At 35.9% G+C, this 25,986-nt stretch overlaps 1 protein-coding gene across 19 annotated transcripts in view; it reads left to right on the top strand.

The window, feature by feature from the left end:
* Window positions 1–25,986, top strand: part of TBC1D5 (TBC1 domain family member 5) — a 639,936-nt gene that overhangs the window by 179,948 nt on the left and 434,002 nt on the right. For 9 of the 19 annotated variants that reach the window (XM_023554937.2, XM_064277342.1, XM_023554940.2 and 6 more), the window contains one exon: window positions 7,868–7,984. The exons of the other annotated variants lie outside the window; for them this stretch is intronic. In XM_023554937.2, the coding sequence (XP_023410705.1) occupies window positions 7,931–7,984 (54 nt within the window). In that variant the 5' untranslated portion in view covers window positions 7,868–7,930. The remainder of the gene's footprint in view (window positions 1–7,867; window positions 7,985–25,986) is intronic. 19 annotated transcript variants of the gene reach the window in all.

Raw genomic sequence — 25,986 nt, 5'->3', positions numbered from 1 at the left:
CAGCCTAAGGAGAGTGTGGCCTTGGCGTGAATACTCAGGTGGCTCCTGAAGACATGGCAGCTGGAGGTTGTCAGTTAACTGCACTCCTTGCAGCAGTTAATCTCCGAGTGCTATACCTCCATGGCTGCAACAGTGGATGTGGATATTTCAGCTGGGTGAAAGGGCCAAAGGCGGAAGGAATTCCTCTCGGTCCATTATTTCCTCTGCTTTCAGCAAATAGATGTAGAATAGAGAAGGTGACTGAGACTGAGCAAGCATTGGAGGAATTTCAGGAATGGTAAAGCTGATAGGGGAACCCTGGTGGCTCAGTGGTTAAGCATTTGGCAGCTAACTGAAATACCAGTGGTTTGAACCCACCAGCCACTCCACAGGAGAAAGATGTGGCAGTCAGCTTCTGTAAAGATTACAGCCTTGGACTCCCAGTGGGCAGTTCTGCTTTGTCCTTTAGGGTCACAATAAGTCAGAATCAACTTGATGGCAATGGATTTCGTTCCTTTTTGGACAGCTGCTAGGTAAGGGGCAAAAGAAGGCAAGGTATTGGTAAGTAAGACATAAGTTGAAATAGTAGCTCATAAAGTCTAGAATTGATAAAGAAGGAAGTGAAACTGGGAGGGCAATGAGAGATTGAAACTGAAGGAATCGAAGAACTAGATGTTTGAATGAGTTTGAAAGCACTGTGCTGAGACTGAGGGAGTAAGAGAGTTCTAAGGAGAGAGGCAGTTGTGATGATAAAATGGTGTGCTGGTATGCTAGTTTAAGATTAACAGCCAAGCTCTATGAAATACTGATATTTTGAAATTCCTTTTTGTAAATTGGGAATAAAATTTTACCAGCAAAAAATGGTAATTGTGTATATATTTCTTGGAATCACAGCCGTAAGTACCATGAAGAAAAAAAAAAAAGTATGAAGATCTAATCATGTAGCTTCAGTAGTATAACTCGATGGCAGTAGGTTTTAGTATAACTTCTGCAACGTAAAATTTCAGAGCCACTTGTATATCAAGTTACTTGATGGACTAAATCTATTACATTATCAGGGAGTATAGTTTTTTCAAAGAAATAGTTGTGTAAGTTATTTAGTTTTTCAATTTGCTATTAGCGTAAGAAAATAGTTTTCTTATTTCTCAAAAGAGAAAAAGTGAGCTCTTCAAGGGTCTGTTTGGAAAGTTAGAGAAATGAAAAAATATTTAAAACATGTAGAGTTAAAAATTACTTGAGGGTAATCAAGATAATAGTTTTAATTACACACACACACACAAAAAGAGCAAAAACCCTATTCAGTAGCTGTCTCTTTTCCTGTCAGGAGTTGTAACAAATAATTTAGGTGATTAAAATATCATAGAGATATATGGATGGATGGGTGGAAGGATGGATAGACATTATGATAAAGAGTTATGTACTAACATGTAATTGAAGATTCTTGGTGGTAGATACATGGGTGTTCTCTGTAAAATTCTTTCAACCTTTTTGTATATTTGAAAACATTCATAATAAAGTGTTGAAAAGTAGTATTATAGCATGTATAACTTCGAAATACATCGGGGGGAAAAAAGAGAGGGTCTGATGGATCGATGGCTAGTTAAGGGATAAAGGAAGTGTAGTGAAATGTCAGTTGTAGAGTGTAGACAGTGGGGATGTATGGATGTTCATTGTAAAATTGCAGCTTTTCTGAATGAAAATTTTCAGAATAAAATGTTAGAAAAAATAGTATGAACAACATTTTTGGAGTTAGAGATCTCAATTCTAGTTGTGTGGCTTTAGCAAGTTATCGCTGAGCCAGTATTCTCATCTATAAAATGGGGAAAACATGCAGTTTGTAGATTTTCATAACTAGGGAAAAAAAAATCTGTAAAGCAGCTGACAAATGATAGTCATTTGAAAATGTTGCTGATAATACTGAAACTGTAAATTCCCAATTTAGGTATTGTATCTTGGTTCTTGCCTAATGTTTTTAGAATTTCTGGGAATGTGGGCCAGCAGACTTACTTGATGGAACTGGGGATGAGGTGAGACCAAGGTGAAAAACCAGACAATACCTGTGCCCATGTTCAGAGCCTGCATGTTTGTAATGGCTTAGTCTCTATAAGCCAGTCAGAACTTGGGCCCTATTGATGAGACCCTGGGACCATCCTTTTATCTAGGGTGGGGATATCTGACTTGTCAAGAAAAACTTGATGTACTTTTCAAAATATTTTCATTTTATGAAATACAGAAGTTCTTCAAAGTGAAATTGATGTGTACCTGTCCTAATTACTAGTTCCATCAGAATATATTGTATACCACGTGTCAGTATAAGGGTTTTTGTACTGTATTAATTTTTTTAGAATATGTATTAAGTGAAAGTTATATTTACTGCTAATGTACCTAATATTCAGCAGCACCTTCTCCATCGATGACATATTCTTTTTCTTTTTTAAAAACAAAAGTCAGTCATTCTTTGTTTTTGTTTTGTTTTTAAAAATTAAACTTAGATTTCTGGTTTGTTTGAACTTTGGCCTAACTGTGTTTAAGAACAAAAGTCCTCTTGATTCTTTATTGGCTCTGTTTCATATGCAGGGTGAAGAAGAATTGAGGAACTTTTTCTATTTATGTACATTTATTTAAAATTTAAAATTCAGATTTACTACCATATGCCTAAAGGGCTGAACATAATATAGACTATTATAATCATTTATATAAATGGGCTTTAAAAACCAATTCAGTATGTTGAATCAATATGCTGTGAATTCCATATCTGTAGTTGTGATCCTAGTAAATTTCACGAAGTGTACTTTTACAGCATACAGATTTTAAATAAAATTGAATAGACTTTTCTAGCTGGCTTTATGGAAGAACTTCTGTTATCTTCCAGTTGACTGATTTCATACCAGAAAAGAACAATGATGCTTGAATATGAACTAGCCAGATTGGGTAAACCCGTTAAGGACAGTGTTCTCATCTCTCAGTAATATTTACTGATTATCCTCCATTTGCAAATCTTTATGTGCTATAGAATAACATGAAAATGAATATATACTTCAAAGGGTTGTTGTAGAGAAAAAGTGCTTTGAAACTGGAAGCTGTATGTAAAAGGTAGTGTTAGTGTATTGAGGAAGACGAAGTTGCAGTCCTGGTCTGGAAATTTCAGTCTCCGCTCTCTGTGCCAGTACTCAGATGTCTATTCAGTGTTACGTTTATTCAGATAAGTCAGCAAAGTGTTTTGTAATTGGACCAGCTGTGTAGCATTCTATTGATACTTATTTTGTTACTGGGGAGATAGAGAAGGAAAAATAATCTGTAAAAAAAAAAAAAAAAGAAGTCAGAATATTTTCTAAGTTGGATAGTTCTAGCCTTCATTAAAAAAAAAGGATTTTCTATTTTGTTGGAATAATGTTTCTTTTTTTTTTTTAAATTAAAAAAAATGATCAAACTAGTTACGTGCATATTGTCTAAAAACTCGTATAATGCTAACAGGCTTCTGATAAAAACAGCATTTCCTTGCCCCAACCATGGCAATCCTTCATATCATGTCCTAGAGATAACAACTCTGCACTCTTTTTAGCTGTAATACACTTTATAATTTCTACTGCTTGGTTTTCCTGTCGTTTTTTATAGCTCTTAGTAGATCTCAGCCATTTTGTTTTTTTTGATCTTATGACGTTATTGATTTTTTTAAATTCTGTAACAGCCGAAGGAAAGAAGCTACTCTATTTTGGTTTAAAAAAAGAAAACTATATGACTCTATACTTTAATTGTATTTTAAAATGTTTCAGAAGCAGTAAGAAAGAAGAGAAGTGCATAAACATTTGTAGCTGGTTGTTAAATGTCAGAAATCGGGGTAGCAGGATAATTTCATACAGTGTACTGTTAGGAGGTAGGGATGACAAGAAGATAATTGGCAATAGAAATTCTTAAAAGAAGAAAGATTAACAAAAGTTTTAAAAGATTGCAAACAATTTTGGTAAATGTGGATAAGGGATTTGGACTCCCTTACCCAGTGTGTGGTAGTGTAAAATTGAAAGGCCATGGAGGTTTTTTTTTACAGCAATTTTTGTCTTTCAGTTCAGAATTTCGCTTCTTGATTTCCATCTAAGAGTAGTATTTAGTCAGACACAAATAAAAATGTTTATTGCAGCATTGTTTGTTACAGTCCAAATTTGGAAACAATCTAAATTACCACAGGGAGATGATGAGATAAACTGTAATACATTACTTAATACGGAAACCTATGGAACTATTTAAGAGAAGACGAATCTGTATTAATGTAGAAAGAATTCTTTATATTATCAGGATTATTAATTTTGCAATTTTTATTTCTAAAACAAAATCCGCTCTCTGAATTAGAACAGACACTACGTTCCAATCCTGTGATTCGATAGCTCTATATATGTATACATCCGTGGTCACTTAGAACAAAACTCTAAAAGGAAGTGTGCTCAAATATAAATACGTGGCAGTAATTCAGGGTTGTTACAGGTAAGGTTAAAGGGGAACAGGTACCATCCAGCAGTGGCAATATAGGCTCTGTGATTATGGAAAAGAGTTGTTTGAACCAGTGCGCAGCCTGGATTCTAAAATGCAAGACTGCCTTACTCCAGGCCTTAAACATGTTAGCTCTAAATTTCTCAATGTAATATTTACTTATTCTCATTAAGTAGCTTCTATTTCTTTAGAATAAAGAGTCATTTATAAACAACTATGTTGGACTCAGTTTTGAGTAGTTAAATTATTTTGTGGCAAAATGAACTTATAATAATATTTTTATTGAGTTTCTTGCTGTTCCTGTGGTCCATTTGGTGGACACATCAGCCGTGAGAATTGAGTTTTTATCACTGCTATGAAAATGTTTCTTTTAACAGTACCGCAAAGATAGAAATAAATCTCATTTCCTGAGGTGATGAGTGACTTAGAAGCATATAAAATGTCAGTAGTAAATTTCACTTACATGTGTTTTATAAAGGCAAAAAATTTTTTTTTAGTCATCTGGTGAAATTTTGTGTGCTAATTTATTGCCTTAGGAAGTTATCCTGATGAATTGAGTTCCTTTGGAAATTTTGGCTGTTAGGAGAGGTTTAAATTCTTAACTCTGGATATATGTGATTTAGGCAGTAAATAAATTTAGATGCCATCATAACCGTGGAATAACAAGCAGAAAACTACTGAGTTGAGAAACGAGGGACATTAAAATTTCTTACTGGTCTATCTAAGTACTATTTTGGAAGCATTGTGAATTCCTAGAAAGTTTAATGTATTTTTCAATTGTAAGTATAATAATACATTAAGGCAATTATATATAAATAGCACAGCCTGGATTAATTGGGTTTGGTTCTGACACCAAGTGGGTTCAGTTGAAAGCCACATATGCTCTATCTCTATATATTGCCCATGTTCTCTTTCTGTGGGTATTTGCCAGTCTTTGGCTGCAGATTCTTAGGAAACTATAGGGTAATTACAAAGGTCTTCAAACCTACGTGTCACTTAGTGAAAACTGAAAGTACAGCTGCTCGTGTGTGTAGGGCAGATCTGTGTTTTTTTTTTTTTTGAAATTTAAAAAAGTAAACTCATATTCACATGGTTGAGGATCATTAATATATTTAAAAAAATGTTCTATAATTACATAAGTAAAATGTAAGCATGAGCAAAATTTTGGCAATTATAAGATAGAACAGATATAAGAAAATATTGGAGAAAAAACAGGCAATGAGCTTTTTCTTGAGCAAAATCTTAAAATAAGAGTAATGAATTATAAAATAGTAAATATATTTCCTTTTGTCAAAAAATAACAAAGTCCCTTTTCCTTAAATACAGATTGTTCTATGATTTAAATTTTAATTCAATTAAATTCTGATAAAAACTTCAATCACAAGAGATTTAACGTAAGTGTTACATATTTGTCATTTGTCTTGAATGTTAAACAGTGCTACTACTAAAAAAACAAAAACAAACAGTGCTACTACTACATACCTACTTTTTCTATGTAATTATATTAAAAAGAAACTACTCATTTTTAGTGTAACCTATCCAGTTATGCTTACTTAACAAAGAAATATTTAATATATAAGCAAAAGCAGTATCTACTAACCCCTTGAAAGTGTTCTCTTCATAGCCAGACTAATATGTTTGACCTACCATTGTCTGCTATATTCATAAAGGATTAGGACAACCTATTTTTAAAAAGAGCAGTGTACACCTAAATAGCAATCTTTCTATTTTCCAAAATTCAAAATAACAATGAAAAAAAAAATATGTATTCTTGTAGAATAGGTGCCTGGTAGGGTCATTGTTTCTGAAATCATCTTAGAGTTCCCACATTTAGAAATGAATGAAAAATACAGAAGGTTCACCTTTAAGTTGTCACCTTTCTACGTACTTTCTAGGACGTTATTTTCAAAGCTCGCTATGTTCTATGGAGTGAAGAAGTAGGAAGGAAAGAGGAATTAGTATAGCCTCTCAAGTCTTTTGATTCAGTAGGTCAGGGCTTTTTATTAGTTTTATATAATCTAAGAGTTTTATACCTGAATGCTTTTTCTTCTGGAATATCTTTTGGTCTTTTATACCGATGTGGCTTTTACATTGTTAAAATAAGTACATTTTGTTTATTTAGACCAGTTTCTGATTGTCTTCAGGAAACATTGAAGGCTGAAGGCTCTCAGTAATTTATTTTCAATGTGTGGTATTAACTGCTATGCTGTATATACATTTTATATTTATGTAAGGGAAGGGTGCAGAGGGTGCTTCAGGACCGCCTTTCAGCTCTAAGTAGCCGTTGTGTACATACGGTAAGGTACTAAAAGGTACTGCTGCGTAACAGTTAGTAACTGCTTTGGTGAAACTAAATGACGTGTTTAAGTTCCCACCAGGAAGTCGCTTCACATGTCTGTGTTAATGTATTCAAGGCTCGAGAAGGAAAGTTAATTTTCCAGCTTAAATATTTAATTCAAGCTTAAAATTTAGTCTGTAATTAGAGCTCCCAAATGGCAGGAACATGGAGTATTTGTCCATTTTAATTAGATTGTTGTTTACCTATTAATTATATATCATATCTTGTCATATAGTTTTGATGGTAACAGATGGTGCTAGGAGTTAGTAAGGGTTTGAACAAAACAAGATTCCGCATGATTTATTAAGTTGCACTTTATTAGTGAGTGGTCTGCTTTAGTCAGGTTATTCTCCTGAATAAGAACTGTGCAACATTTTACTAATTTGGTAATTATTCTTTGTGGACTCTTAGGAAATATTAAACATAAAAAGTCTAATATGAGTGATTTCTATTTAGAAACAAAAGAGATTACTTCAGGCTTTTTTTAAAGGGGTATACATTTTGTGATTGGTATGAGGTTTAATGCGTTTTGCTGGAACCTTAAGTTAGAGAATCAATTTTTTTTATTGGTAAAAATATACACATAGGGAATATTATATGTATAGTAATGATTTAGGTTGTGAAAAATAATAGAATGATAATTTAGTTATTTATTTCAAAAACATTCCTTCGGTGCCTATTCAGTTTAACAAGAAGGCAAGGTTCTTTGTTTACCAAAACATCAAAGAGCAGTTTTCTGGTGTCTAGTAAAATAAAGTTTGTCAGTAGAATTTTCATATTCAAAAAGTCCGTGCCAACTGAATAGGAAGGCCTTCCTTCTAAGTTTAGCTTATGCACAGTTTCAGTAAAGTTTTTTTTGTTGCCACTGTGAATAAATTTTACATATGTGTGTATGCATATATGTATGGACAGAGACAAACAGAATACAGGGAGGGAAAGAGGGGGCAAAGGGGAGGGAGAAAGGAGTTTGTGATTTACTTTGGTTCTCAATATCATTAACTTAAAACTTAAAACTAAGTTTGTGTTACTATCTGTTAACGCTTAAAGTTCTTTTTTTTTTGGAAACAGTGGCCAGTGCTTTATAACAGAAACAAAACCAAAAGGTCTTACTTTTACTAATGGCAAGATTTGATGTGGAAGAATTCCCTGATGTGTAGTCAGACCGTCACTTCTTCTTCTACCAGTGTGAGTTTCAGTAAGCAGCTTGGTTTCTTGTTTGTGTTGATTGACCTTGTCTTGTTTTTGTAGTTTAGTTTTTCTCCGCTTAAACCATGTCAATTTTTAGAAATACATATTCGCCTCTTGGTGTCATAGCTCATTCTTTAGGGCGGGTGATATTTTAACTTAAGTGTATGTACGATTCCTCATGTTCAAAGTAAGCTGTTAGATGTGTGATACGGGACTCAATATGTGTGAAATGCTCACCTAACTGAATATATTAAGCACTTAAGCTTATTTTAGATGAGTTACTGCATTGAGATCTTTATCACTACCTATATATTACAGTGTCTTTTGAACGATTTGATTTGATTAGGAAAGAAGAACTAAGTGATTTTTTTCCCCTATTGAACGGGAAATTTAATGTGGCCTTCGTTTCATCTTCCCCCCCCGTAGAATGTTGAGTGCTTGAAAACTGATCTCAAACGTTGTGCTATGATGTTATAATGTAGGAGAGATGCTGCATTATAGTTACAGTAATTAAGGAGAATATCAAAGGAGAGAAATTGTTATTCACTTAGAATATATAAAACCTTGGTTTGAAAGTTTGAATATTTAATATTTCTGCCATTTTTGGAAAATATGGGATTATATTTTATGTCTTTGGCAAAATTTATCAAATATAAAATGCAGTAGTTTCAACAAAAAGGAAAACTAAATTGAAGCATCTAAATTACTCTAATTTTAAAATAAAAATTTAAAAAGGCGGTGATTCTTTATAAATAAATGAGATACTTGATTTCTTTTTTGAAACCATGTGAAGTGTACTAAAATACATGTGTTGTTTTGTTTTATCTGGGGAAATAAATAAATGGATACTGGGTGATTGGAAGCCCTTGTGGTGTAGTGTAGTGGTTAAGAGCTACGGCCACTAACCAAAAGTTGGCAGTTTGAATCCACCAGGTGCTCCTTGAAAACTGTATGGGGCAGTTCTATTCTGTCCTGTAGGGTTGTGATGAGTTGGAATCAACTTGACAGCAACAGGTTTTTTTTGTTTTGGTGATTGTTAAGGAAAAGAGCACATGAGAATAGAAATGGTATTTTAGAAATGAGGCGCTCTTTGAGGTTGATTCTTGCCAATCTGTGGCCCACCACTTTATCCCATGAGAGAACTTTTAATTCAATAGCCATTCGTGTATTATACTGGTTTCAAAGAAAATGGCAGTACTGATTACTTTTTCTGGAATTACTAAGGATCTGTCTTTCCTTAAAATAGAAGTCTAGGATATTTAGCAATTTTGGATAGTTCATTAATCACTCGCTACTTGATACTAATCTGAACCAAAGTGGTAATACATTAAGTGAAATTCCTAAGGACTTTGCACATTGGAGACTTAAAAGGCTCATCTAATTTTGAGAAGTTTTGCTGAGGTAGTGATCCTTTGGGAAGAGATTATGGTAGTAGGATTAAGACCTAGTGATCCATAATGGATGTTTTTAGTCAGTGTCTTAAAAATAATACATTCATTAAATTCAGCTCCTCGGGCATACTTTTTCCTAGGAACTGGTCTTACGGGTGGTATTAAAAAAAACCATTGCCATCAAGTCAGTTCTGACTCATAGTGAACCTATAAAAAAAAAAAAAAAGAACCTATAGCCCTGGGATAATAGCAACCACATATTAGTCATTCCAAATACGGGGGCAGAAGATTTTTTTTTTAGTTCAACTAAAAAAACTAAAGTTTTTTTCAACTTTAGTTTCCCATGTAGTAATTAACCAAATGCTTAATGTAAAGTTGTATCTTCCACTATGTGGCAGGGTGTTAGTATGGAATTTGATGGAATTAAAATAATCTGTAAGAGTATTCAAGACTTGAATGCTCAGGATTTGATTGTACCGTTGCTAATTTTTTTAAGTACATTGGTAAAAAGGTAACCATCTGTCTATGCTGAATACCTAAGATATGGGGAGAGGGTGTGAGACCCTCATCAGTAATGGTACAGCGTGTGTAAGCAACCAAGAAGCATGGTGGGTAGGGTGGGTAAATGCAGATTTTAAATACATTAGTAATGGTCGCTCTTCTCAAACATACCTTTATGCCTCTACCTTTTGTTTTACTGTTGCTTTTTGAATGAGATGACTTCAACTAGAACTCCTACCTAATCTTTCTTCAAGATTCAGCTCAAATTTTGTTTCTTTGGTAAAATATTTCAACTTGCGCCGTCTCCTTGGCACTTTGTGCATACACGTATCACATTGAATTATAATTATTTGTTTATATGTCTGTGTTCTCTGTTAAGGTCTCTGGGTGGTGCAGATGGTTTGCTCTCAACTTCTAATTGAAAGGTTGGGGGTACTGCTGCAGAAAGGCCTGACAGTCTGCTCTTGTAAGGATTGCAGCTAACAAAATCCTGTAGAGCTCAGCTCTACTCTGTAACACATGGGGCCACCATAAGTCAGAACTGGCTCCATGGCAACAGATTTTGTTTTTTGGTTTGGTTTTCCATTGTACTGTTAGCTTCTAGGGTTGAGGGTAGTGTCTTATTTGTAGTTTTCACCTCCAGTGTTTTTAGCACAGTGATGTAATGAATGTTGATCAAAAGAATTAATAAAAGTATTTACTTCAGAGGATATGGCTATTCTGTAAAAGTTAGAGTGCTATGGATCTATGAGGGAGCCCTGTGAAGGCTTTTTTTTTTAACTTTCAAATAATTATATAAGTATTTTTCTTATAAACAGAATGTCTGAGGAGCTCATGTTTTCTTCCAAATTAGTCTATCTTTATTTGCTATTTTTTTTTTTTTTGCTAGTGTGTAATCTGTATTTTTGGCAAAATAGTCTACTACAGAAGTATATAAAGTTAAAATAATTTGTAGTTTTTTATCCAGTGATAACCATTGTTTCTTGATGTATATGTCCTTTCAGACTCCTTTTATTTATTTATTTTTTTAAGCCTTTGGTCTTTTTCTTCTCATTTTCCTTTTAAAACCTTATATAGACAAGTTGTTTCTAAAGATACTGTTTTGAAATATGGATTCTTCAATTCATCACATTTTAGATTACTTTCTACGATCTTTTATCATGCAGAATGTATTTTGGTAAACCCATTGGACATTTCCAGACCTTACATTTGGCTTTTCTCCACTTTGAAATACATCTGACTTTGCGTCTGCACGTCACACATTCCTGGTTTTGTCTGTTTCCTGAGTGATTGTTGCACTCCTTTAGCTCATTTTCTTCTACTTGGTTTTTAAGTATATTCCTCAAGTTCCAGGGCTTTTCTCTTCTCTGTACCTTTCTCTTGGCAATTTCATATACACCCATATTTTCAGTTATCAGCTTTGTGTTGATGACTCCCAGTTGACCGCTGTAAGCTTACTCCACTATTGTGACCCCATACCCGTATATCTAGTCACTGACTTGATGTCTTTCTACTTGGATTCCACCATGAAGTTTCCTCTATTCATCAAGGCTAAAATTTATGGTGTTCCTCCTTCATTTGTTATTCCTTCATCTAGTTTCCTTGATTCCAGTATATAATACTTTTCTACCTAGATGTGCCACCAGAGAAAATCCCCCTTACTCATCATATCCAGTCCATCACAGATTGTCCCAATATACATGGAAAATCTGTTCTTTTCATACCAATTTGAAATGTCATCTTTATCATATTCTGAATTTTGATCAGTTCATAGATCTGTTTTAATTTGTTGATCTCTCTTTATGCAAATATTACACTTCTAACAACTGTAGATTTAATGTTTTTCTGCTTTGTAAGACTATTTCCTTCATTTTATTCTTCTTTAAAAAAATTATAGGCATTCTGACACAATCTGTATGGACTTCAAAATCTCTTTGCTAAACCTGCCACCTTCTGTCCTCAAAATCACTTTAGGATTTTTATTAGAATTGCACTAAATGTTTCAATTACTTTGTTGTATTTCTTGATTTAATCCAATATTATTTATGTCCTTCAGATAAGTTATACATTTCTCCACCCAGCTTTTTCACAGTCCACCAAGTTTGCTCTTGCTGTTGTGCTGGGATATTTTCCTTACAGTTAATTTTGGGAATAGCACAGTGTCTAGCAGCAAAAAAAAAAAAAATCCAAACTGGTGCATGGTGAGCACGTGCGTTGCATAGTAGGACTGTGCTTCGTTGGGTTTTCATGGCTGTGACCTTTCAGAAGCAGATCTCCAGGCCTTTCTTCTGAGATGCCTCTGGGTGTGTTCAGACCATCAACCTTTCTGTTAGTAACCCAGTGTTTAACCGTTTGTGCCACCAAGAGAGCACATCACACAATAGTTACTGAAGTTTGAACATTTTTTTGTATATACAAAGTTTTTTAAAGTCAGTTAGTCTAATTCATTTCATGATTTTTTAAGTTTTTTCAATTGATTATCTTGTATTTTTGTAGATAGATAGTATCTTCTGCAAATCATAATTTTGTTTTCCTTTCGAAGTTTATACTTCCTACTTCTTTTTTTGGGGGGGAGATCAATTTAAGGTTGGTGTTGTTAGTTGCTATTGAGTTGATTTCAACTCATGGCGACCCCATGTGTACAGAGTAGAACTGATCCATAGGGTTTCCTTTCTTTTTATTGTTCTTTAGATGAACATTTATAGAAAAACTAGTTTCTCATTAAACAGGTAGTATACATACTGTTTTATGACATTGGTTAACAACCCCAGAACATGTCAACAGCTTCCCTTCTTGACCTGGGTTTCCCTATTACCAGCTTTCCTGTCCCCTTCTATCTTCGAATCCTTGCTCTTGGGCTGGTGTGCCTCTTTAGTCTTGTTTTGTTTTATGGGCCTGTCTAATCTTTGGCTGAAGGGTGAACCTCCAGAGTGACTTTGTTACTGAGCTAAAAGGGTGTCTGGAGACCATACTCTTAGGGTTTTTCCAGTCTCTAGAGTCAAGCCAGTAAGTCTGGGCTTTTTGTGTGTGTTAGAATTTTGTTTTGCATTTTTCTCCAGCTCTTTCCAGGACCCTCTATTGTGATCCCTGTCAGAGCAGTCAGTGGTGGTAGCCAGGCACCATCTTGTTGTACTAGACTCAGTCTGGTGGAGGTTGTGGTAGATGTGGTCCATTAGTCCTTTGGACTAATCTTCCCTTGTGTCTTTAGTTTTCTTCATTACCCTTGCTCCGAAAAGGGTGAGACCAGTGGTGTGTCCTAGATGGCCGCTCACAGGCTTTTAAGACCCACAAACTCACCAAAGTAGAATGTAGAACATTTTTTAAAATAAACTCTGTTATGCCAGTTAAGCTAGTTTCTCCTCAAGACCATGGTCCCCACAGCCCTCAGCCCAGAAATTTGATCCCTCAGGGAGTTTGGATGTGTCTTTGGAGCTTCCATGACCTTGCCTTGTACAAGTTGTGCTGGCTTTCCCAGTATTGTGTACTGCTGTACCCTTTACCAAAGTTACCACTTATCTATTGTCAATTTAGTGTTTTTAAATCCCCACCCCTCCCCACCCTTGTAACCATCAAAGATTGTTTCTTTTTGTGTGTAAACCTTTTCTTGAGTTTTTACAGTAGTGGTCTCATACAATGTTTGTCCTTTTGTGATTGACTTATTTCACTCAGCATAATGTCCTCCAGATTCATCCATGTTATGAGATGCTTTGCAGATTTATTATTGTTCTTTATTGTTGTGTAATACTCCATTGTGTGTATGTACCATAGTGTGTTTATCCATTCATCCGTTGATGGGCATCTGGGTTGTTTCCATCTTTTTGCTATTTTGAACAGTGCTGCCATGAACATGGGTGTGCATATGTCTATTCATGTGACAACTCTTATTTCTCTAGGATATATTCCTAGGGGTGGGATTGCTGGATCATATGGTATTTCTAGCTTTCTAAAGAAGCGCCATATCATTTTCCAAAATGGTTGTATCATTTTGCATTCTCATCAGCAGTGCGTAAGCGTTCTGATCTCCCTGCAGCCTCTGCAGCATTTGTTATTTCCTGTTTTTTGATTCGTGCCAGTAATGTCAGGGTGAGATGGTATCTCATTCTGGTTTTGATTTGCATTCCTCTTAATGGCTAGTTATTGGGAGCATTTCCTCATGTGTCTGTTGGCTGCTTGAATGTCTTCTTTGGTGAAGTGTCTGTACATTTCCTTTGCCCATTTTTTAATTGGATTGTCTTTTTGTTGTAGAGGTGTTGGATTTTCTTGTAGATTTTAGAGATTAGACCTTTGATTTGTAATAGTAAAATTTTTTTCCCCAGTCTGTAGGTTCTCTTTTTACTCTTTTGGTGAAGTCTTTTGATGAGCATACATGTTTACTTTTTAGAAGGTCCCAGTTATCTAACTTATCTTCTGGAGTTTTTGTGTTGTTCATTATGGTCTACATCCTGTTAATGCTGTGTATTTGGGTCTCTAGTGTTGATCCTATTTTTTCTTCTATGAACTTTATAGTTTGTGGCTTTATTTAGGTCTTTGATCCATTTTGAATTAGATTTTGTATATGGTGTGAGGTATGGGTCCTATTTCATTTTTTTGCAGATGGACATGAAGTTTTACCAGCACCATTTATTAAGAAGACTTTTCCCCATTTTATGGCTGTCGGGCCCTTGTTGAAGACCATGGGTGGTTGGATCTACATCTGGGTTCTCAGTTCTGTTCCACTGGTCAGTGTGTCTGTCATTGTACCAGTAGCAGGCTGTTCTGACTACTGTAGCTGTATAGGAGGTTCTGAGGTGAGGTAGTGTGAGTCCTCGTACTGTTCTTCTTCAGTAGTGCTTTGCTTATCCGGGGCCTCTTTACTTTTCATATAAAGTTAATGATTAGATTTTCTGTCTCATTAAAGAATGCTGTTGAAACTTGGATAGGGATTGAATCTTATTTATAGATTGCATTGGGTATAATTGACATTTTCACAGTGTTGAGTCTACCTACATGTGAGCATGGTATGTTTTTCCATTCACGTAGGTCTCTTTTGGTCACACTTCCCACTTCTTTTACTTGACTGTTAGGTTGGCTAGTATCTCGCTGACGCTGTTGATTAAAAGCATTAGTAGTCATTTTTTGAAGATTTGTTAAAATTTACCAATATAGTAATCTAGGTCAGGTGTCTTTGGTGTGGGGTATATTGTGATGATGGAGGAAAAACTTTGACTACATTTCTGATACCCTTTAAAATTATTGATGTATCTAAGTTGTTGGCAGCTTATTGAATTGATTGTAGAATTTTTTTTTTTTTTTAGGAAAGTACCTGTTTCATTCCTTTTTCTGAAAAAAATTTAGACTTTCAAATTTGTTGACATGAAGTTGTATGTAGTATTCTTTTTTCCTCAGTATTTTAATAATCTTATTATAATCTGGAATTACATTACCTTTCTTGTTCCTACTATAATTCTGTGTCTTTTCCCTTTCTGTTTGGTCAGCTTAACAGATTTGATCTGTTTCTATGAGTTTTTCTAAGAAGGAAAGTACTAGCTTTTTGTTTTGTATTTGCTCCCCCCTTTGCTGATTTATTTTATGATTGTTTTGAGGTGAGTGCTAGTTAATTTGTTATATTTTCTTTTGCCTTAATAAAGTTTTGAATTATGTGATATATATATAAATATAATTTGGTTAATTTGTTTTTTAGCCTTTTTGTTATAAAATGTAGTCACCGGGTGGTGCAAATGGTTAACATACTTAGCTGTTAACTGATAGCTGGAAGTTTGAGTCCACCCAGAGGTGCCTCAGGAGAAAGGTCAGGCAACCTACTTCCAAAAAATTAGCCGTTGAAACCCTGTGGAGCGCAGTTCTACTCTGACACACATAGGGCTGCCATGAGGCAGAATCAAACAGGTGGCAACTGGTTATTAAAAAGATAGAACACAGATACAGAAAACCACACATATATATCTTAGTGAATTTTTAGAAGACAAACATGCTTGTAACTATCACTGAGAACAAGAAATAGAACTTTGCCAGTCACTGTAGAAGTTCTGTGTGCCCTGCGCCAGTCACCCCCTCCCCCTTCCAACTGTAACCCGTATCCTAAAATTCAGAATAATAACTTGAGTTTCTTTATGGTTCTATCACCCAGGTGTTCATCCCTAGTACTGTAGTTTGTTGTTGTTGTGTGCTGTCAAGTAGATTCCGACTCACAGCGACGCCATGTAACAGAGTAGAACTGCCTCACAGGGTTTCCTAGGCTGTAATCTTCGTGAGAGCACCTGGTCTTTTCTTCCACTCTTCCATGGAGTGGCTGGTCTGTTTGAACTCCTGACCTTGCGGTTAGCAGCTGAGCTCTTAGCCACTGTACCACAGGGGTGCCTTCCCACTACAGTTTAGCCTTGTCCATTTTTAAAAAATAGATTTGCCTTTGAAGCCTTTCTTAATCTACAGTTTCTCCCTCTTATTTTTATAAATGATCTTCTGAAGAACATGTGCCGTTTGATCTATCTGTAAAGTTCTTTACAGCCTGGATTTTATTGATTTCATAGTCATGGTGCAGTTCAAAGTTTTATGCTGTATTTTCTCCAAATTGGCAAGTAGAGTTGGAGCTTGATGGAATTTAGGCTTAATCCCTTAGGCAAGACTGTAGGTGGTGATGTGTCCTTTCATTAGGAAGCATGGAGTACCTGCTTCCTTTCTTTTCTTTCTTTTATAATGTTGGCAGCCATTGATGCTCAAAGCCTAGATCCATTAATTCATTACTTTTTAAATATTTGTTGTATAGCGTTTTTGTTATTTAGTCTATTTAAAAGTAAAATTTATTTCAATTTCTGATTTTGTAATATGGATTATTTTAGCATTTAAAAAAAGTCTAGATTTTTATTGTGGTCAGAGAATGTAGACTGTATGATTTTGCAGTGTTTTAAGGTTATTCTTGTGTCCTCTTATAAACACAGATTTACAAACGTCCCATGTAATATGTAAAGAATGTCTGTTTACTAAATGTCTATTTATTAAATAAAACTTATTTAATGTGTTCTTCAAATGGCACATCTTCTTATTTATGTATCTGTATTTGATCAACCCAATTATGAGAGTCGACCTGCGTTTTAGAAAGAATAGTCTAGTAGCGGTCTTTTAGATTGGAGGTACAACCATCACTGGAGGCACGAAGATCAGGTAGGGTGTTTTTCGTTTGGTTTCTTTTGCAGTTTTCTAAGTGCAAAACGGTGACTCTTTGAACTAAGACAGTGAGGATAGGAAATAGAAGATAGGTTTTAAAGTACTTAGGAAGTAGATGAGGAAAATGAGGGACGTGAAGGAGTCTAGTTTCTTTTTGGTGATTAGAATATGACAGTGTGATCAAGTATGTGACTTAAAATGGGGTGGTAGATTATAGTTTGTGAACTATACATTTTTTTAATTCTTTTTTTATTGTGCTAAAATATATGTAACATAAAACATATCATTGTAATAATTTTAAATGTACAATTCAGTGCATTAATTACATTCAGTGTTGTGCTTCCACATTCTGTTTCCAACCCCCTTTTATCACTTTAAACAGAAACTCTGTACCAGTTAAGTAATAACTCCCCATTATCTCTTCCCCCTAGCCCACTAATCTGTTTTTGTCCCTGTGAATTTGCGTGTTCTAGATATTTATGGAAGTGGAATCATATAATGTCTTTCCTTTTATGATGGCATAATGTTTTCAAGGTTCACTGATGTAGCATGTATCACAACTTCATCTGTCTTTATGGCTAAATAATATTGTATGTATATACCATGTTTTGTTTTTCCATTCATCTGTGGACAGACTCTTCAGTTGTTTCCACTTTTTGCATATTGTGAATAATGCTGTGGTGAACATTGGTATACAAGTATCTTTTTGGGCCCCTGCTTTCATTTTTTGGGGGTATATACCTAGGAGTGGAATTGCTAGGCCATATGGTAATGCTATGTTTAACTTTCGAGGAACCACCAAAGTGTCTTCCACAGCAGCTGCACCATTTTTCATTCACAAGAGCAATGTACAAGGGTTCCAGTTACTCCACATCTTTGTCAACACTTTTATTTTCCCTTTTTTTGACTAATAGCCATCCTTTTTTAGTGGATGTGGTTTTAATTTGCACTTCCCTGATGACTTATTCTGGTGAATATCTTTTCATGTGCTTATTGATTTGCTTTGCAAATATTTTTTCCCATTCTGTGTACTTTTCCTCTCTTGATCCTATCATTCAATGCACAAAAGTTTTTAATTTTGATGAAGTCCAATTTATCTATTTTTGTTGTTGCAGCCTGAGCTTTTGGTGTCATGCTTAAGAAAACGTTGCCAAATCCGTGGTCATGAGTATTTACCTTGTGTTTTATCCTAAGAGTTTTATAGCTTTAGGTTTAAATTTAGATCTTCGATGCATTTGTATGTGGTGTGAGGTAGGAGTCCAGCTGCATCTTTTTGCATGTAGAGATCCAGTTTTCCCAGTGCCATTTGTTGAAGAGATTGTGCTTTCCCCGTTGAATGGTCTTGACGCAATAGTCGAAAATCAGCCGACCGTAGATGTGGTGATATATTTGGGCTCTCAGTTCCATCAGGAAACCCTGGTGGCGTAGTGGTTAGGTGCTATGGCTGCTAACCAAAGGGTCGGCAGTTCGAATCCTCCAGGTGCTCCTTGGAAGCTCTATGGGGCTGTTCTCCTCTGTCCCATAGGGTCACTATGAGTTGCAGTCGACTCCATGGCACTGGGTTTGGTTTTGGTTTTGGCCAATTCCATCAATTAGTCTATTTCTGTCCTTATGCCAGCACCATACTGTTCTGATGAGTATAGCTTTGTAGTAAGTTTTGAAATCAGGAAGTATGAATTCTCCAACTTCATTCTTGTTTGTCAAGATTGTTTCGGATATTCTGAGTCCCTTGAAATTCCATATGAGAAAAGATGGGTTTTTCTATTTCTGTAAAAAACACTGTTGGGGTTTGATAGGAATTGCTTTGGATCTGTAGATTGATTTTGGTAATATTGCTGTCATAATGATATTAAGCCTTCCAATCCATGAACATGGGATGGCTATTTAGGTCTTTAATTTCTTGCAGCATTGTTTTGTAGTTTTCGTGTACAAATTTTCTACCTTCTTGGCTAAATTATTACTATTTTATTCTTTTTGATGATACTGTAAATTGAATTATTAATATCCCTTTCAGATTGTCTATTGCTAGTATAGATATCCAACTGATTTTTGTGTGTTGACTTTGTATCCTGCAACTTTTCTGAATTTGTTTCTTAGCTCTAACAATTTTTTTTTTCATTAAGCGTGTGGTTTCCTTAGGGTTTTCTCTATATAAGACCATGTCACCTGTGAATAGAGATTAATTTTACTTCTTTCTTTCCAATTGGGTGCCTTTTTGTTTATTTTTCTTGCCTGATTTTTCAGGCTAGAATTTCCAGTACTGTTTTGAATAGAAGTGGTGAAGCAGGCATACTTTTCTTGTTCCTGGTCTTAAGGGAAAGGCTTTCAGTTGTCCATCATGGAGAATGATGTTAGCTGTGGGCTTTTCAGGTGGAAATTCCCTTCTATTCCAATAGACTGTTGAGTGTTTTTGTCATGAAAGTGTGTTGGATTTTGTCCAGTGCTTTTTCTGCATCACTCGAGGTAGATGATCTTCTGGTTTGTTTTTTTTTTTCCTTCGTTGTATTAATGTGATATATTACACTGATCAGTGTTCACGTGTTGAACTGCCCTGGCATTCCTGGGGTCAATCACATTTGGTTGTGTTGTGTAATATGCTTTTAATATGCTGCTAAAGTGGATTTGCTAGTATTTTGTTAGGAATTTTTGAATCTGTATTCATAAAGGATGTTTTGCTATCTGTTATTGTATGGCCTGTAAACTAAGAATAGTTTTTATATTTATAAATGATTGAAAAAAATCAAAGAAGAGTAATATTATTACACAGGAAAATCAAAGCTTTTCCTAAATGCTATCAAGGCAGTCTTAGCTGTTATTACTATGAAATTGTATTGTGTGGTGATAATTTTATATTGTACAGTGTTGGAGAATTCCTTTCTCCATAAACTCAAATGTAATTTCAGTAAACAAATTGATAGTTAAAATTATTCTGAAAGCAAATCCTCTGAGGTTTTAGGACAGAATTGTCATTTTTTTAAAGTTCAGTTTTAGGGTTGACTTTCTTTTCTTACAAAGTTACAGTTTGTTGATTTATTAAGGCCCTGTAAAATTGAATTATATCAAAATGAGGCTCCTTGAAAAGAAATTTAATCTGATAATACGTATATAGGTTGAAAGAAGAGTTTGACTGCTGTAGAGTTTGACTGCTGTACCCATGTAAGTGGGTTGCCCTAATCCCCAAGAGATGTATTTGCATCATGCAAATTTCTAATGTTTTCATAACATAGCTGCGCCAGGTCAGGAAGTCAGGACTGACCCATCCATGGGAATTCAATATGCTTCTCTTCTGTTTTGATATTTGGCTGTGTGCCTCTGTGTCTGTATCCTCTCTTTCTTACTTAAATTTCTAATATTCATGACCATACCAATTGTAACATGTCATCTTTTCATTTCTTTCATCTTATGGCTGTCACTTGTGCAGATATACAGAGAATACCAATAGGTGGACTGCCAGTGGAAGGTGCCACGGAAAGCAAGCAAGAGGTCTTTCCGTTGTAATGCTTGTTAGCAGCATGTTATCTTTTACTTGGAAGAGTGATACAGTGGCACACAAATTTCTTGTTTATATCAAGTAACTATATCCAAATGGGAATGTTAATTTAAGCCATTCTTTATCAAAGTTGCTGTGGGAAAAGGTGTGCTTGTCCCAAATACACAAATTTTATAGCTATCTTTTTAAAATTGGCAGATTTCTTAGTTTTTATTGTGATCAGTTCTTAATTTACACTCATCTAGTTCTGTTACCAGTGAATGGTTAGAACTGATACCTGTTCTTCCACTAATAACTTTGACATTTATCAATAGATAATATGCTTTATATTCATAGTAAGCGTTTAAGTTTTATTTTTATTTTATGTTGGGGGAAGAAGATACTTTAGATTGTGTTGTGTAACTTGTAATAGTATAATTTTTTTCTTTTTTTTTTTAATTTGCTTTGACTTTTCTTGGAGCCTTTGGTGGCACAGTAGCTAAGAGCTTGACTGCTAACCAAAGGTCAGCAGTTCAAATCCACCAGCTGCTTCTTGGAAACCCTATGGGGCAGTTCTGCTCTGTTGTATAGGGTCGCTATGAGTTGGAATTGACTTGACAGCAATGGGTTTGGTTTTTTTTTTTTGGGTTGACTCTTCCTCCATGCATGTTTACCAGTTTCTTAAATGTTCCTTCAGCTTGTTTACTCTTTCTTCTATTCTTACTTTTTGCATTCACCAAAATAAAAGAATTGGCCAGTGGGTGTAATTCATTTCTGTATGTAAACTGTTGTCCTAAGGGCAGTTAATAAAGGTCTCTTCTTCCTCTTCAGGAGTTTTGTAGCCTCTAACAGTCATTTATGAATGTGTTGCTAAGCAGTTTGTTAGTAAAAATAATTAAATTATCAAATTTGTAAAATGAATTATGTCTTTGAGTTTCACTTGTGATTAGTTGCATTATAATAACCTTTTAGGGATTAAAGACAAAGATATGGAGCCATTTGGTGATGAAGCATGCCATGATCTAACCCTGTGATCAGGGAGATTATTCTCTCAGTGAGTGCAATGGTGCTGAGAGGGGGAGAAACTGAGGTGTGGAGTAAGCAATAGGGAGAGGCTGAGGTGGGTAATAACTAGACATGAAGAGGAGAAGATGATGATGAAAATATAAATAAGGAATTTAATATAAAGAAAGGAATTTAAAAATTTTGAAATTGCCTTTTTTGTAGGTCAGATCTATTAAATATCAGCAGTTTCATATGGTTCAGTTTAATAAATTCATTATCAACATGTGTTGAAAAGAGAAACACAAATGTTAAATATTTGAAAGGAAGAGAAAAACTGAAGGGTTGTATTATTTGCCAGCAAGGAATTAGTGACACTAGCATGGAAAAATTTTATAGAGAATGTGGATCTGGTTTCTGATATTTGAATTCTAAATGCCATTTAGAATCCAGCTCAAATCCTGTTTATGTAAAGCTTTTTACTTAACAGTCAAGGGCAGAAAAGTGCTTCAGGACAGGGGTTAGCAGCTGTAGCCCTTGACTAGTACGCCACCGTTGTTTCCATATTGTGAACTTAGGTCTCATTTGTTGGTCAACAACCTTTGTTGGTTTTTGTAGAACGTGTTCCTGAGTACCACATGACAAAACAAAACAAAACAAAAAGCAGTAAGGAGTGCTGCTAAATCACCTACTGATAAGAAGGTTTGATCCTCTAAGAAGCGAAAATAGCAGTGGTCAAAGTGGAGGCAGGAGGTCCATTTCTGTGGTTCTCCTCAATCAGAATATATTCAAATGAAATGTCTTAGAGAAAAGTTCTGGCCTACCATACTGTTTTCTTTGCCTTTTTTTCACTGTCCTTTGAGGACATGTACAAGCTCTAACCCATGAGAGTGTTCCCCTGATTATATACTATCAACAACCTGTAGAGCTCTAAAGCTCCCAAATTACTCAGTGAGCTAACATGTTTTGATTCTTTTCAAAAGATGTTTCTGAGTGAGTTCCTTTTTAAAAGGATGGATTAGTGAAATGGTAAATAGGACTTTGGATAGGACTTTTCGTATTGATTCTTTTCGGTGATCTTGACCTGTTATTCAAGTCTTACCTTATGCAATCTTTTCTCACTAAATGTATTTACACTGTTTAGAGTAGGGACCCCATCCGATGTATTTGTATCCCTTACTTAGAGATAGATGAGGTGAGAGTTGTTTGTAAAATAGTACATGCTATACAAATATGAGAGTCCCTGGATGATGCACACGGTTAACATGCGTGGCTGTTAACCAAAAGGTTGGAAGTTGGAATCCACTCAGAGGCACCTGGGAAAAAAGGAGCACAGTTCTGTTTATGACATGTATGGAGTCACTATGAGTCGGTTCGACTCTATGGCAACTGGTTTTATACAAACATAAGATATTACGCTCACATAGTAGATGGAGCATTAGTGAGTAGATGTTGGTAGGATTTAAAGGAGGGAAAGAGCAGCTTGTCCATGGTTGAGTCAACCAGTCTCCTATTGCTGGACACTTGGGTTGTTTTGTTTTTATCAACAATACTGTAATGAATAAGCTCATAGAGGGTCCTCAGTCCCTTACCTGAAACCCATGAGGGAATTAGATATGTTTTAAATTCACAATTTTTCAGATGATGGAAATGTCAATACGATGCATGTTCCATGTATTACAGACCACCTCCAGTGAAGACTACCCCTTAAACAAACGAGTTGTTTTTCCTGAAGGAAATTGTATGGGTATTCACTACATAAAGACTGTAAATAGCTTTACATCAATTCAAGTCAAATTTTATTACCAGATGAATTGGTGTCAAAGTCAGGAAATTGCATTCGGTTTTTGGAGATTGCGGACATGAAATACATGTTTGTGTTCTGGTATAGTTCTAGGAAAATTATCAACGTGGATTTTCGTGATCAAGAGAAAATGCATTTTTAGTTTGGTTAAATATTGCCAAATTCCTCTTGATAGGGCTGTGCCATTTTCCATTCCCATCAGCATTGCGTGGAGAGCTGGTCTTCCCTGCAGCCTCACTACCAGCTTGTGTTGTCAGACTTTTGGATTTTTGCCAGTCTGATAAGTGAAAATTAGAATCTCATTGAGTTTTACAAGGGACATTTTTAAAGATGAACAATGGCAGTTCTTATGGCTTTGTACATGTTAAAACTGTATCACAGTGGCTAAGAGCTTGGACTCGGGAGTCAATTAAGTCAAAGTTTGAATCACCGGCTTCCTATGGGCTGTGTGACCTTGGACGAATACCAAACTTCTGAGCCTGTTTCCTTTAAATTAGGATAATAATAGAATGCTCCGCCACAGTTGTTTTCAGAATTAAATGAGAAAATTCATGTAAAGCTCCTAGCTCAGTACTTGGCTTGTAGTATGTACTCAGGAAATGTTGGCTATTACTAATGATGAAAATAATGGTGAAAAAACATTCCAGGAAGATAGATTACCAGTCTTGCTGTCGTCAGAATATACAGTTGAAAATGCTAGCATGAATATTTTTCTCTGTGACTATGAAGAATGCTTTAAGTAGCAGCAGGGACTCGTGACATTGTTCTCACCCTTTCTTCCCTCATTTTTGTCCCAAATGTGGTGGCCCAGGGTTATATTTGTGCTCTGTTAATGCAATAGAGAATAAACACCATAAAGTCAGTTTTGTGTTTGGCACTGAGCTCGTACAGTGTCTTAGTTGTCTAGTGCTGCTGTAACAGAAATACCATAAGTGGGTCATTTTAACAAACAGAAATTTATTTTCTCACAGTTTAGGAAGCTGTAAATCCAAATTCAGGGTACCAGCTCTAGGGGAAGGCTTTCTTTCTCAGCTCTGGAGGAAGGTCCTTGTCTCTTCTGAACTTCTGCTCCTGGGCAGTCTTCATGTGGCTTAAGGTCCCTCTTTTCCTATTTCTGCTTCTCTGGCTTGCTTGTTTAATCTCTTTTATATCTCAAAAGAGATTGACTCAAGACATACCCTGCACTAATGTTGTGTCATGAACATAGCAAAGATAACCCATTTCCAAATGGGATCATAACCAGGCATAAATACACACACACACACACACACACACACACACACACATCCTAACAGGCATAAAAAACCAAACCAAACCTGTTGCTGTTGAGTTGATTCCAACTCATAACAACCCTATAGGACAGAGTAGAACTGCCCCATAGGGTTCCTAAGGAGAGCAGAGTAGGTCTGACCTCCACCTCATGGGAACCACCTTTGTGCTGATGCTAATTTTTATCCCTCATGAATTTAGGCAGATCATTACACGGTATTACACAACCATAAGCAGCCCAACTGGCTCACGGCTGCACAGTGCCCTGGCAGGACATGACTATGCCCTGAGCAGGAGGGGGACACAGCTGATGTGGGACTCTCCTGGCCAAGGCTACACACCAAATGCCCATCAGTTGCTTTGGCAACTTTTCAAACCTTCTCTTCTCTGGACCCCAAGAAACCTTTGCCCCCACAGCAGATGACCCAGTCTCACCACCCTCCAGTGAGAGCAGACACACACGGCTCAGTACAGAGGCCAACCCTACAACGAGACGGGGTGGCAGCGACAGGGCGGACCTACCACTACAGTGGATAGCGCCAGCTGCACTCACCATCAGTCATAACAAACGAGCAGAGGAACAAACTACAAACTCTTCCACGTTCCAAAGGTCCTGAGTAGAGAGAATTGCTTATTTAACCACATAAAATGCATATACAGGAAACTTCTCTATTTAGGAGCTGGTGGCCTGCAGGCATCATTGCACAGAGAAGATATAGGACTTTCGACACAGATAGAAACACCTTCACATTTTAAAAATTAGAGTTCTCTGTTTCAAGCTGATAGAATCCAAGTTCTGGGTTTTTATATACAGCCTTCACTTGTATTAAACACATCTAAAAAAAGAAGGAAAGAAAAAAAACAACCTGCCGACCTTTTGGGCTAGCAGCCAAGCTCTAAACCACTGCGCCACCAGGGTTCCCGTAACAGCATAGAGGTTAGGATTTACAGCACATATATTGGGGGGACACAATTTAATCCATAACATTTATCCATTGCCATCGAGTTGATTCCGACTCGTAGCTACCCCATAGGGTTTCCAAGGCTGTAAATAAATCTGTATGAAAGTAGGTTGCCACATTTTTCACCCGAGGAGCTGCTGGTGGTTTCAAACCGCCAACATATCAGTTTGCAGTCGATTGTTTTAACCACTGCGCTGCCAAGGCTCCTTTCATAATGTATAGTAAAAGCCTATTTTCTGTTCCTCAGACAGAATTTGGGACTAGAACGTTAATAGTAAATAAAACACGTATGAATGCAAAATTCCATGTTAAATGTATATTTAACAGGATATACTATTTCTCCAGCTCAAGACACTCTGGAATTGTCCCAAAACTCATTCTGTCTTTGGGTCACTACTAGCTGTTCATTCCCTGGAATATCCTTCCAGATTCTGATGATG

The sequence above is a fragment of the Loxodonta africana genome, chromosome 27 (assembly GCF_030014295.1).
Source record: "Loxodonta africana isolate mLoxAfr1 chromosome 27, mLoxAfr1.hap2, whole genome shotgun sequence".
Classification (NCBI taxonomy): domain Eukaryota; kingdom Metazoa; phylum Chordata; class Mammalia; order Proboscidea; family Elephantidae; genus Loxodonta; species Loxodonta africana.
Note: the sequence above shows the minus strand (reverse complement) of the source record. Positions and strands in the feature narration are given on the sequence as shown.